At 36.9% G+C, this 13,731-nt stretch overlaps 1 protein-coding gene across 1 annotated transcript; it reads left to right on the plus strand.

The window, feature by feature from the left end:
• The first annotated feature begins 2,544 nt into the window (after positions 1 to 2,544).
• LOC122743958 (olfactory receptor 6-like) lies at positions 2,545 to 3,501 on the plus strand. Its single transcript, XM_043989219.1, has one exon. The coding sequence runs from the start codon at positions 2,545 to 2,547 to the stop codon at positions 3,499 to 3,501; it is 957 nt and encodes a 318-aa protein (XP_043845154.1).
• Positions 3,502 to 13,731: the final 10,230 nt, after the last annotated feature.

The following is a 13,731-nucleotide window of genomic DNA, read 5'->3' on the forward strand; positions in this document are numbered from 1 at the left end:
TTAAAGGTCATTTACCTCTGGTTCACTCTCTACTTGAATATGTTCCTTACTGTCCATGTCTTTACTGTGTAAAGAAATTCTTCTCTCTTTAAATTCACCTGGTTCTAAATTGCAGCCCAGTCTAGGGATCTCTGTTAGATCTTTCCTCTTAGGGGCCTCCAAATTCCCTTTCAAGGTTGAAGTGGAGAAGAGTTCCATGTAAACAGTTTTTGAACATGGGTCAGATAATCTTCAGAGGGGGAGAGAGGGAGAGGAAAAAAAGGGAGAGAAAGAAATGCAGAAATAGCATGAGCAGGATTTTCTGCAATTCAAGCCTGGGGCTATCTGAGGTGCCAAGTTCAATAGTTTTTGCTATATCCCTGACCCCCACCATATAGATCCATTTGCTGGAAAAAGCCAGTTGTCTGTGGGAGAGCCCCACAACTGGTCCAGTGGCTGGACTCGACAAGTAGTAATGAATGAGTCAATGTTAACTCCCTGAATTAGCTTTTTACATGAAGCTTCTTGTCCTTGTTAACTCATTCTTCTCTCTTGTTTCTCTTCCTCAGACAGAATCCTCACTTCTTCCATTCCTCAGCTTTTTAGATAAAAACTTTTAGTGAGACAGAGAATACAACCATTTTATTTTTGTTCTATTCCCATATCCTAGTACATATTAGCATGGACATATTTAGGAATGAAGGTGGCAAATGGTGGAAGTGATCTGGGGCTTGACAGACTATGATCAGTAATATAACAAAATGAGACAGAGAGTCAATGGAGGAGGAGGATAGTGTAAAATTGAATTGGTTCAACAAATGGTAAAGATGTAGAAGAGGGGAGATAGTGCCTAGTGCAGAAAAGATGACCTGGGAGAAAACTGAGGATTCAAGGGATTGGAGGTCATAATACAGATGATGTGTAGGGTTTGTAAGGGAAAGCAGAGATCAGTGAAAAGTCAATATATCATGTTGGATGAGGGAATTTTGGAATTCTTGAAGTAGAGGTGATACTTTTATGGGTGATGACAAGATCAAGGGTATAGTCATCTTTGTGTGTTGCTGAGGTGAGGTAGAGTAGTAACTCATTGGAAGTGAAAATGTTTACTTTGAGGGAGTTTGAAAATGAGGGAGTTTAAGGAAGAATCAATACGTACATTAAAGTCTCCTAATAAGAGGGTAGAATTATAGAGGAGAGAAAAATGATGAGCCATGTACCATGCTCATTGAGGAATTTAAGGGAGTGACCTGGAGGTCTTCAGACAACAGTAACCAAGATGTTGCTTGAATGGTTAGGGGTTAGGGAGATGTGAATTGCATAATCCTCAAAATTAAAGAGGTTCCCGAGTGATGGAAGAAACTGGAAATGGCAGTTGAGAAGAAGTATTTCAATTTCTTTGCCTCACCCAGTAAGCCTATGAGAGTGAGTGAAAGTATAGTGCAGTGTAGTGTATGAAAGGATGGCCAGCAATTATGTGTCATAGGGGGTGCGGGACAGGGTGAGAAGGGAGGCAGGCATAGTTATGAAATTGTTCTTTCAGTGACATGTGGAATTAAAAGGAGCTCCTGGCCACTAGTTACATTTTTACAATTAGTTTTGGTTTTCATAATACTGCCCTTATTTTCTGTCACTGCATAAGTCAGAAAGAGGGTTTAGAAAGTAAAAAATCTATCTTTCTGCTTATGTATAAAATAAGAGAATTTCAGAAAGCACCTTTTAAAATCCTACAATCCCTTTCAGCTCTAAATATATTATCTTATTATTCTATGATTTCAAATTCTGCCTTATTCCACTATAAAAGCCTGTTGTTGTTGTTGTTGTTGTTGTTGTTGTTTGAATGGGATTAGCTTGCCTGGCTTTTAGCCCAGATTCCTCAATTCAATCTCTATGCTCAAACCATTTGTATTTGAAGTTTCTGTGCTACTCTCCATACCTTTTGTCAATGGTGATGGCCATTTTCTTTGTTAAAAGATCACCTTAGAGTGAGGGATCAGCCATGGTAAGCTGAGGAAGAAACAAATATATCACAGTGGGCCTTGCCCCAAGGTTTCTGGTTCTGCCTTATGACTAATTTGTGACCCAGATATATGTTCTCTTTTTTTTTTCAGGGCAATGAGGGTTAAGTGACTTGCCCTACTTGCTACTATTTGCCCAGGGTCACACAGCTAGTTAGTGTGAAGTGTCTGAGGCCGAATTTGAACTCAGGTTCTCCTAAATCCAGGGCCAGTGCTCTATCCACTGTGCCGCCTAGCTGCCCCCTTTCTCATTTTTTTTTTAAATCCTATTCCAGGACTCTTCTGTAATCATTTATTTTTGACCTTGACTTGAGGATAGAACTGGTTATAGATTCTTCTTTGCCTTCTGGTTTCCATGAAAGGCAGTCTATGGGCTTTCAGGAGATTTACATTGTATTCTGTCTAAGATTAAGACAGATATATGTCTTTAAGCTGAGGAAAGGATGCATGCTACATGAGGAATAGTTTTTTTCTACTGCTGTTCCCTTATTCCTCACCATTCTATGTTACATTGCCATTGTAGGTCCCAACGGCCCTTGGCATCCTAACCATGAAGGAAGAAAACATCACTAGTGTCACTGAATTTATCCTTGTGGGCTTTCCAACTGCTATCTGGCTGCAGATTCTACTCTTCATCCTCTTTCTTGGAAACTACTTATTTGTACTGATGGAGAATCTAATAATCATCCTTACTGTGTGGGCAAATGGTTCCCTCCACAAGCCAATGTACTACTTCCTGGGTAGCATGTCCTTTTTGGAAATATGGTACATTTCTGTCACTGTCCCCAAGATGCTGACTGGGTTTCTCCATCATCCTAATACCATCTCCTTCCTGGGCTGCATGACTCAACTATACTTCTTCATTTCACTTGTCTGCACAGAATGTGTGCTTCTGGCTGCCATGGCATATGACCGTTATGTGGCGATTTGCCATCCACTCCACTATCCAGTCATCATGACTATTGAGCTTTGTATTCAGCTGACTGCAAGCTCCTGGGTATGTGGCTTTTCCATTGCTGTGGCCAAGGTCTATTTTATCTCTCGTGTCACCTTCTGTAATAATAATGTATTAAACCACTTTTTTTGTGATGTTTCTCCCATCTTAAAACTGGCTTGCAAGAATTTTTCCATGGCTGAGACAGTGGACTTTAGTTTAGCCATTGTGATCCTTATATTCCCTTTCTCTGCCACTGTTCTGTCCTATGGCTTCATTATCTCCACTGTTCTACGCATCCCTTCAGCTGCCGGACAGCGAAAGGCCTTCTCCACTTGTGCCTCCCATCTCACTGTGGTAGTCATCTATTATATGGCAGTAATTTTCATGTATGTTCGACCTCGAGCCATTGCTTCCTTCAATTCCAACAAATTGATCTCAGCTATATATGCAGTCCTTACACCTATGTTAAATCCCATCATCTACTGCCTGAGGAACCAAGAGGTCAAGGATGCCATAAGAAAGAGCATGGTCAATGGCTGGGGCCTATTCTTGAGAGATTCCTCTTTCTAAAGAGACCCACTCATTTCTTGGTCCCACTGCTAGGAAGAAAAACAGAGATTATTTCCAGAAGACAGAAAGATTATTTGGTACTTGTATAATACTGAGAAACTAGTCCTCAGTTGAAAATTTATAAACCACCAAGTGAGTGATATTAAACATTAAACAATACTCAATATATTTGTTTCAAATATTATTTTCAATGAATGAAAAATAAGGTACTCTACCAAATTCCTTTATTAAGATGAGGTCTTATTGAATTAATAAATCATCCTAACTTCCTTAAGCAGATGATAACACCTCTACTGAATGACTTAATTAAAGACATTACATTAGCTGTGGATAGTTTTAATTTGAAATGAATGAAAGTCATCGAATGAAATGGCTAAGAAGGAAATGTAATGTGATTGGTTGAGGAGACTCATCTGTGTCTGGGGGTGGGAAAAAAGCCAGTTCAGAACTTAGGCATTGGCTAGGTTGGGCAGAAAAAAAAAAGGTAGAAACATTTCTAGCCAATCTTTCAGAGAGAATTCTGTAAGGAATAGGAGAGGAATTTTTTTCTACTAAGTTTCCTTCTTTCCTAGTTTTACCAGATGAGGGCCTTGTAAATATTTAAGCAAAATCTTACCTGAAATATAAAGAAAAATTTATTCTGACCATGTTGATGTTATATAAGAGTTGAAAGGAAAATCTGGGATGGTTGAGACATTCTGCATGAGCAATTTGAGATGAGTTGGTGTGGTTCAAGTTTCAAGAATAATCTTAAACCTTGGAAAGATATTCTACTTTAAGATACACTCTTTTGTCCTCATAAAACATTATCTTTGTGGTCCAAAAGTATTTTGTTATCTATAGCTAGCTAATAATATTAGCTAATATCTGTTTGCAAGGCATCTTTATAACATCAACATTCTCTTGATAATTCCCTATGGCTGTATATTATAAAGGAACATAATTCCGGAAGAAACAAAAAAGGGAATCTAAAGGACTATGGAAAGAGATTTGGTAAGTATAAGCAGACTACAGCATATTACCAACAACACTTTTAATTTGTCTCCTGAATAGTCTCTCTCTCTCTCTCTTTTTGCTTTTCAATTTTATGATCCTTTACTCTTCTTCATTAACTCTATGTTTCATTGTAATTGAACTACTAGATATTCTCTGAATTTATTCCACCTCCTTCCTCCATTCATTTGCGCAATCTGAAATATATTGTTTTATCATCTCCGCCTCTTAAATATCCTTATCTTCTTTCAATAGTCAGGTCAAGTATCTACTTCTCAACAAATCCCTTCTGAATCCTCTCTGTTGCTAATATTCATTCTCTCTCTCTCGCTCTCGCTCTCGCTCTCTCTCTCTCTCTCTCTCTCTCTCTCTCCCTCCTCATATGTGTTTGTTTTATATTAATCTGTGATTATTCTATCTCTCCCTAGTAGAATATAAACTCTTTGAGGACAGAAATTTATTCCTTTTTGTATTCACCATGCCTAGCACAGTGCCTGGCACATAGTAGGGACTTTGCATCTTGTTGAATTGAAGTAACTTGAAGTGAATTGCACATATAAAAGAGATTATCAAAATATATTTAACACTAAAAAAGAGCTGGACTCATCACATATAAAAATGTTGCATTCTTAAATATTAAAAGAACCATTAAAAAGACTGCAAAACACTGGGTCAATTGACTACAAGAAGATTTGTACTAAAATCATCACCATCATAATTATCATAACATTTATATAGTGCATTAAGATTTGCAAAATGCTTTACAATATATTAACTCAGTTTATCCTCACAAAAACCCTGGGGAGGGGCAGCTAGGTGGCGCAGTGGATAAATCACCAGCCCTGGAGTCAGGAGTACCTGGGTTCAAATCCGGCCTCAGACACTTGACACTTACTAGCTGTGTGACTCTGAGCAAGTCACTTAACCCCCATTGCCCCCCCCAAAAAAACAACCCTGGGGATTAGATGTTATTATTATCCCCATTTTACATATGAGGAAACTGAGGCATATAAAGGTTGAGTGACAGAGTCACTCAGCTAGTCACTATCTAAGGCAGGATTCAAACTCAGGTCTTCCTCATGCTAAATTGTTTGCTCTATTTATTGTGCCACCTATCTGCCTATTATATAAGATTAGAAGGTTTAGATGAATAATCATATCCATCAGTAGAAGGAATACCCACATCAAAGAGATAATAAATGTATCAAAGTATGATTATAGAAATGAACTGTAATTATTTTATATATTATGGAGTATGTGTTATCATATATTTTATTGATTATTCATTTATATGCTCTTATATCTTATTTTATTCAGTTCAGTTATCATTTATTAAACATCTACTGTGTTCCAGGCAATAGAGATACAAAGGCAGAAACAAAATAGTACCTGCCATAAACAATTTGGATTCAATTCATGGGAAATTATATGTATGTATATGAATAAATATAAAATCTACTCAAAAAATCAAATTTGGGTAGAATAGAGAACTAAAAATGGAGACACAAGGAAATTGCTTTTCTTATTTTTAAAAGTTATGCTACTTCATTATCACATAGTTCATGAGAATTGATTGGCCTGGCTTAAGTCCACACTTTTAGAGTTCACACAAATATACCTGAATGGCTGCAAAGATAAGTATATGATTTCCAAGTTATCTCCTAAGTTGTTAGATGGAAATAATTCCCCTTGAGAAGAAAGAAAGCAAACCTTTTTTCTTTTTTCTCCAAACTCAGGTTAAACATGTAATGGCCCTGTCTTATAGGCAAAGGACTACATTTCCCATGTTAACTAAGCCCAAAGCTCAAAAAACAAAACAAAACAAAACAAAACAAACAAACAAAAAACAAAGATTCCACTTCTCATAATGTTGTATGACTAGACAGAGATGGAAATGGTAAGGATAGAATAGAGATTTAACGAGGGTTTCTGCCTGCTATTGTAGTATCTAAGGCATTTTGGAGACTGCAGTAGAGTATCCAGGAATTCAGGATACCCAGATCATTTATTTGGTCCATAGAGCAAGGAAAAATAATATCTAAACACGGAGCATCAGTGACTAGTTGATTTTCCCTGGGGAAATGAAAATATCATAAAGGTGATGTTTCTGATCAATCACTCTGAATGCAGAAAAATCTTGCCCAAATTGACTTTTTTATAAAATCCATGTGTTTGGAAAGTTTTTCTAGAATTTGAGTTCAGCAGAACTCTGGGGGAAATGAAGGTGATAATAATTGTCTGCAATATAAACTGAGATTGATTTGGTTGTTCTACTAAATATTTCACTTCCAGTTAAATGTTTTACTATATTGATAAAACTTCTCTCATGGATGTATTAGTGTTCTGAGTAAGTGAAAAACCCTTAAGTTCTCCATTTCCAACTGGGTAGAGGCAAATGAACAAAAATAATTGTAATACCAAGAGCTTCTCTTGCTCATTGGGACCTCCATCAACTGAGGGACACCAGAAAGACACCTCAGATTTGAGATATTTGGAGAGTTAGTATTTACTCAAAACCATTATTCATGAGCCCTCACAAATACATACTTTTTATAAGACCAACCAGGGCTCATGTCAATACAAACTAACAATTTAAGATACATGTCAAAAAAAAGTAATGAGATATAATACTCACACATAGAGATACCCCTTTCTAAAGGTTATAACAACACAAATATGAGAGGAGAAACATGTAGGGAAGATGTTTTTTGAAAACATGTATGCAATGGCACACATGGTCAGGGAATGTGTGTGAATGAGAACTTACATAAGGGTTGCATGTTAAGGAACATATACATTGGAGGACACATATGGAAAAAACCCATACTTCTGACGATGCAGAGCCACTGATACAATCTTCAAATGTCATCAGGTGAGTGGCTGTCATCACTGAGATGGAGTCATCTGCTGCTGTTTTCTCAACTTTAATATTCTCTGCTTGTCTTCATCTGTTATTGAATGTCTTTGGCCCTTCTCCATTCCTAAGCTACTATTTTTAGTTGGAATTGGCTTTCAGAGATTCACAGTCCTTGTAATCACCCCTCCCCCAAATATTTTGTAGGTACAACCAGTCAGTGAGCAAAAATCCACAGATTTATATTGTGTTTATTTTTCACTCCTTTTTACTCTTCTACTTTTGCAGGTTCTTCAGTCTACACTCTTATCCAAATCATGACCTCAAATTGCTTTTGACTGCTACAATGTCTCTGAATAACTAGTTTGAATTCCTTTCAAATTATTCTGATAACTTAGCCAAATTGTGAAATGAAAGGTAGCCTGGGAGTATCTAGAGGTGTTTGGACCACAACTTATTTGGAAAAAAAACACTCAAAAGTCACCAATTTTTAAATTAAGAACATATATTTCATACACATTGTATCTTTTATCTCATCGAATTACATCAAATGAGGTCAAGTTAAATTAACAAGAATTTATTAAATACGCAATAATATGTTAGGTATTGTGTCAAGCTTTAGGGATATGAAGAAAGGTAAAACCTGTGCCTACTCAAATAGTCTCAGAAAAACCTGGGAAAGCATATGTAAGCTGATACAAAGTGAAGTGAGCAGACCAGGAGAACACTATACACAGTAACATCAATATTACAATGATGATCAACCGTGAAAGACTTAGTTATTCCAATCATGAAAGTATCTAAGATAATTCCAAAGGACCCAGTAGGAAAAAAGCTATCCACCTCCAGAAAGAACTGATGAATTCTGAATACACATTAAATCATGGGTTTTTTTCCACTTTCTTTGTTTTTTACTTCTTATTATTTCTTTTTCACAACATGGCTAATATGGAAATATGGTTTGCATGACTTTTCATGTATAATTGGTATCATATTGCTTGCATTCTTAGTAAGTGGGGCAGGAGGAGAGAAGAAGAAAGGGAGATAATTTGGAACTAAAAATGTTTTTAAACTATCCAAAAAAATTTTAATGGTCCCTGCATTCAGGAAGCTCATAGTTTAATAAAGGATAGAACATACAAAGAACTGTATACAAAAAAAAAAAGATATTTTCAAGGGTAAATTGGAAATGATCTCAGAGGAGAGCACTAAGGTTAAGGAAGATAGGAAAAGTCTTGCTGTAAAAAGTGGAATTAGGGGCAGCTAGGTGGCGTAGTGGATAAAGCAGTGGCCCTGGATTCAGGAGTACCTGAGTTCAAATCCAGCCTCAGACACTTGACACTTACTAGCTGTGTGACCCTGGGCAAGTCACTTAAGCCCCATTGCCCCACCAGAAAAAAAAAAAAGGTGGAATTAAAGCTGACGTTTGAAGAGAGCCAAAAGATGAGGCTGAGAAGGTAGAGATTTATAGACGTGAGAGATAGAGGAAATGCATAATGTGGAGACTGAGTGTGGGCTCAAGGAATAGCAGGAAACCCAGTGACACAGGATTACCTACTATGTGGAGGAAAGTAAGGAATTAAGAAGACTGGAAAGGTGGAAAGGGGCCAGATTAAAAAGAGCTTTATAATCCAAACATAATTTATATTTGATCCTAGAGGTAATTGATAACCACTGGAATTTGCTAAATAAAGGAAGTGGGATAAGGGTGGTAAGACCAGACCTGAACTTTAGGAAGATCAATTTGGCAGCTGAAAGCAGAATAAGTGAGGAGAAATTTGAGATAGGGAGACCAAACAACAGCCTATTTCAGTGGTCCAACCCTGAGGTGATGGGGGCCTGTATTTGTGTGGAAGCAGTGTCAGAGGAGAGAATGAAGCATATTTAAAATGTCAGTATCCCTACCCCAAGACTACGCCTCTTTTTATATTATTAGGAGACACCTTGTTTTCCAGAGCTAAGGCCCAGCAAGCAAACTGTACCCTGAGTTTGGTATAAAAACAGTCATTTGTGCTCACCCTCTGGATGAACTTTGCTATAGCTAAACCACAGAATTGATGGTCCCTGAGCTCAGGAAAGCACCAGCAGGAACCATGTTTCAGTCATGAAACCCTCTGATGAATGGACATTTTTATCACTAGGCAACTTTTTCTCACTGTTGCTATTATACCTCACCACTGTTGCTACACCTCACTGCTTGATTCTTTGTCTAGCCACAACTATGTGTATTAGCCCCACTGCCTTGGATCTTGTTGGTCCCAGAGGAGGTCATGGTATGCATGTCTAGTTTTCCTCCTCCAACAGAATAAAGGAGGATTTTTTTTTTTTACTATAACCTGTGTGAGTGAGCTCTTTGGTATTTTATTTTATGTTCAGAGTTAATAGTTGGCATATGACCTCTTTGAGCTCTTTGGTCATTTACTTTTCAGAGTTGACAAAAAGATGTTACAGGAGGGCAGCTCAAAATGGTACAAACTCACTTGAACTCTCCCAAATTCACCTCCAAGCAATTATAAGATCTCAAAATGAATTTTGGAGTGGCAGAACCAACAAAAGGATGAGGTGAAAAAAATTTCCAGCCCAAGATAACTTAGAAGGTCATCAGGTCTTTCTAACTCCCATAAAAAGGAAGCCCAGTCTAGTGCAGGAGGCATCACAACAATACAACAGTAGGCCATGGCCCAGCAAAACAACAGCAAGACTTTGAGCCCTGGTGCAGGTCAGTTGTGAATGGCACAGCAGGCCAGAAGCAAGGTCCTAACCCTAAGAAGCTTGGGACAGTGACCCCTCCACAAGAGGAGCAGAACCCACCTTTAAAATAAAATTAAAAGTGACAAAATAGGCTAGAAGCAGAAGGAAAAAAATTGAAAGAATCCACTATTCACCTCCTGAAAGAGATCCCAAAATGAAAATTCCCAGCAATGTCATAGCCAAATTCAAGAGCTCCCAGATTAATATTACAAGCAGCCATAAAGAAACAATTCAAATATTGCAGAGCCATAGTTAGAATTATACAGCATTTAGAAATGTCGACACTAAAGGATTTGAAGTCTTGGAATATGATATTCCAAAAGGCAAAGGAACAAGGATCACAACCAAGAATCACCCACACATAGAACTAAATATAATCCTTCAGGGAAAAAAATGAGATTTAATAAAATAGAGGAATTTTAAGCATTCCTGATAGAAAGACTAGAACTGAACAGAAAATTTGATTTTCAACTACAAGACTTGAGAGAAGTATCAAAAGGTAAACAGGCAAGAGAAAATATAAGGAATTCAAAAATGTTAAATTGTTTACATAACTACATGGGGAGATGATACCTATAATTCTTAAGAATTTTATAATTATTAGGACAGTTAGACAGCCATGGGTAAAAGTTCACCTTGATGGGATGACATTCAAAAAAATAAAGGCCAAGAAAGAATTGTGCTGGGAGAAGAGATAAGGGAGAGGTAGACTGGGGTAAATTATTTCATATGAAGATGTGCAAAAATCCTATTACAATGGAGGGAAAGATGAGGGTGGGTATTACTTGAATCTTACTCTCATTGGAATTGGATCAAAAAGGGAATATCATACATGCAAATTTTTTTAAAAAGCTAAATGAATTACAGGAGGAAATAGACAGTAAAACTATACTAATGGGAACATAGACTTTCCCCTCTCAGAACTAGATAAATTTAAACAAAAAATAAACAAGAAAGAAATTAAGGAGGTCAATAGAATTTTAGAAAAGTTAGATGTTAAAGACTTCTGTAGAAAATTGAATGAGGATAGAAAGGATATACTATTTTCTCAGTAGTACATAGCACCTACACAAAAATTGACCATGTGTTAGGACTTAAAAACCTCACAAATGCAGAAAAACATACATATTAAATACATCTTTTTCAGGTAATAATGTAATAAAATTACATTTAATAAAGGGCCATGGAAAAATAGATTAAAATAAATTGGAAACTAAATAATATAATCCTAAACAATGTGGGTGAAAGAACAAATCATAGAAACAATCAATAATGTCATTAAAGAGGAAAAATATGAGACAACATACCCAAACTTATGAGATGCAGCCAAAGAAGTACTTAGGGGAAATTTTATATCTCTAAATGCTCACATCAATAAAATAGAGAAAGAATAGATCAATGAATTAGGCATGCAGCAACCAAAAAAGAAAGAAAGAAAGAAAGAAAAATGCTATCTACCTCCAGGAAAAAATAATTACTGTGGTGTTGGTATTCAGAGCAAAGTATGCTATTTTTCACTTTTTTGCTTTATGTTTATCACTGTTATTTTTGTGTGTGTGTTGTTATAGTACGATTTCAACATGTTTTTTTTTAATTCATCTGATGCATAGTAAATTTTGTTCCTCCATCTCATTGCTATTTTATGTATTTGCCTATACATGCATGTGTTTCTTGTGGTTTTTTATATCCAAAATGTCATTGTCTTTCATTTTACTGTATTGTTAATTCATTCACATTTAAAATTGTGAAAAGTTTACATTTTTTCTTCATTTGCCTTTAATATTGATTTTTTTCTTTCTGGAGAATTTTTTCTCTCTTTAAAGACAGAGTTTTGTCTCTAGTTATTTTTATTTATTCATAATCATAGTTTCTTTCAGTTATTTTTGTAATGCCAGTGCTTAGTGTGGTTCCTGATATATAGTAGGTACTTAATAAATGTTTATGGGTTGATTCTTATTATCCTACTTAAAGCAAATCTATTCCCATAGGCTCTATTTTCCTCACCTTAAACCCTCAGTTCTTCCCAATTTTCATCCATTTCCTTAGTTTTTCTTAACTTATTGATTGCCTTTATCTTTCCTTAGATTTAGTTAATTATCCCCCCTCTTTTTTCCTTTTCAGCTAAATTTTAATCAAGATATCCTTTCCTTTCCCTCCCCATTCCCCTTTAGCTTCTTTTGTTACTTAGGGTTATTTTTTATTTTCTGTGCCTTTTTCTTAAATGAATTCCTCCAATTCATTCTCTTTGTTATTTCCAATTTCTTTCTCTGTGACCTAAATTTTTATTCCTTGATTCTTATCATTGTTATTTGTTTCTTTATTTTCTTTGTGCCTCATGGAATTAAAGCTTCTAAGACATTTATTTTGAATTGCCTCTTCAAGTAACTACCACATTGTTGCCTTATAGAACTTGTTCCTTCCTCTCTTGTTTCTGTAGTGGTTCATTCTTAGAAGTATCTATCCCTCCATGGAATAGAGAAGATAAAAATAATGCCTCTTGGTAAAATTTTTCTGTGTCTCTAATTGTACAGTTCATCGCTGTCTGCTGACCTCCCCATGATTGTTTTCTCTCCTGTTTGTCATGAAATGTCTTCTCTATGTCCTTTCAGTCTTCTGAGAGTCAGTAAAAGAAACTCTGATTCCTTCTTCCTATGATATGATGCTATCCTTTGAAACACAACACTCTCTTGGATGTAGTAGCCTGTCTTAACACCAAAATGTCTGAAGATTATATACATTGTAAGGTCCTTATCTTACTACATGTTATCACTGAATTGAGATTTTCCACTTTCTCCCTGTTTTAATCCTTCCCTTTGCCACATTACCCATTGAGTCATATCCTCTCTTCTTCCTGAGGGACTTTAAGAGTTATTGTCAAGGGGCAGAGCCAAGACGGTGAAGGAAAGGCTGTGACTCTCCTTTTTCCCCAACAAATTGGTCCACATACCTCCAAAAAATGCCATAAGACAACTCCTGGAGCAGCATAACCCACAAAAGAACAGACTATTTCCCAGCCAATGATGGCTTAAATTGGCAGCTGGGATTGTCTGCTATTCAGTGTGAGAGAGGAGCTCAGCACATGGCGCAGATCCAGTCCCAGGCAGGCCATGCCTCCAGAGCCTTAGAATAATCCACATCAGTAGCTCCTTCTGAAACAAGGCTCATGGACCAGTGAGGGCATCCAGTGAGTGGCTGGAGGAAAATAGCTGCAGTCTCTGCTAGAGCTAAGGCAGAGTGCCCTTATCCTGAACCAGTAAGCAGACTTGAACAGCAGCTGTCCAGTGGGGGAGGAGTACAGGAATACCAAGCTTTCCACCATAGACAATCAGATTTCAATCAGATTTCTACTTCTGGGTTTAAGAGAAAGCAGGCCATGGTTACTTACAGGCCAGACAGGCTGAGAATGAGCCTAATCATACCACCTGGAACCCCCTGTAGCTTGGGTCAGTGCATCCTGTGAGCAACACTCCATGTTAAGAAGGAGTTAGATGAGTGGGCAGAGAAAGCAGCAGACCATCAAAAGTTTATTTGGTGACAAGGTAGATCAAAATATACCCTCAGAAGATAACAAAGTCAAAGCTCCTACATCCTGAGCTTCCAAGAAAAATATGAATTGATCTCAGGCCATGGAA

Source organism: Dromiciops gliroides, chromosome 2 (genome assembly GCF_019393635.1).
Source record: "Dromiciops gliroides isolate mDroGli1 chromosome 2, mDroGli1.pri, whole genome shotgun sequence".
Taxonomy (NCBI): Eukaryota; Metazoa; Chordata; class Mammalia; order Microbiotheria; family Microbiotheriidae; genus Dromiciops; species Dromiciops gliroides.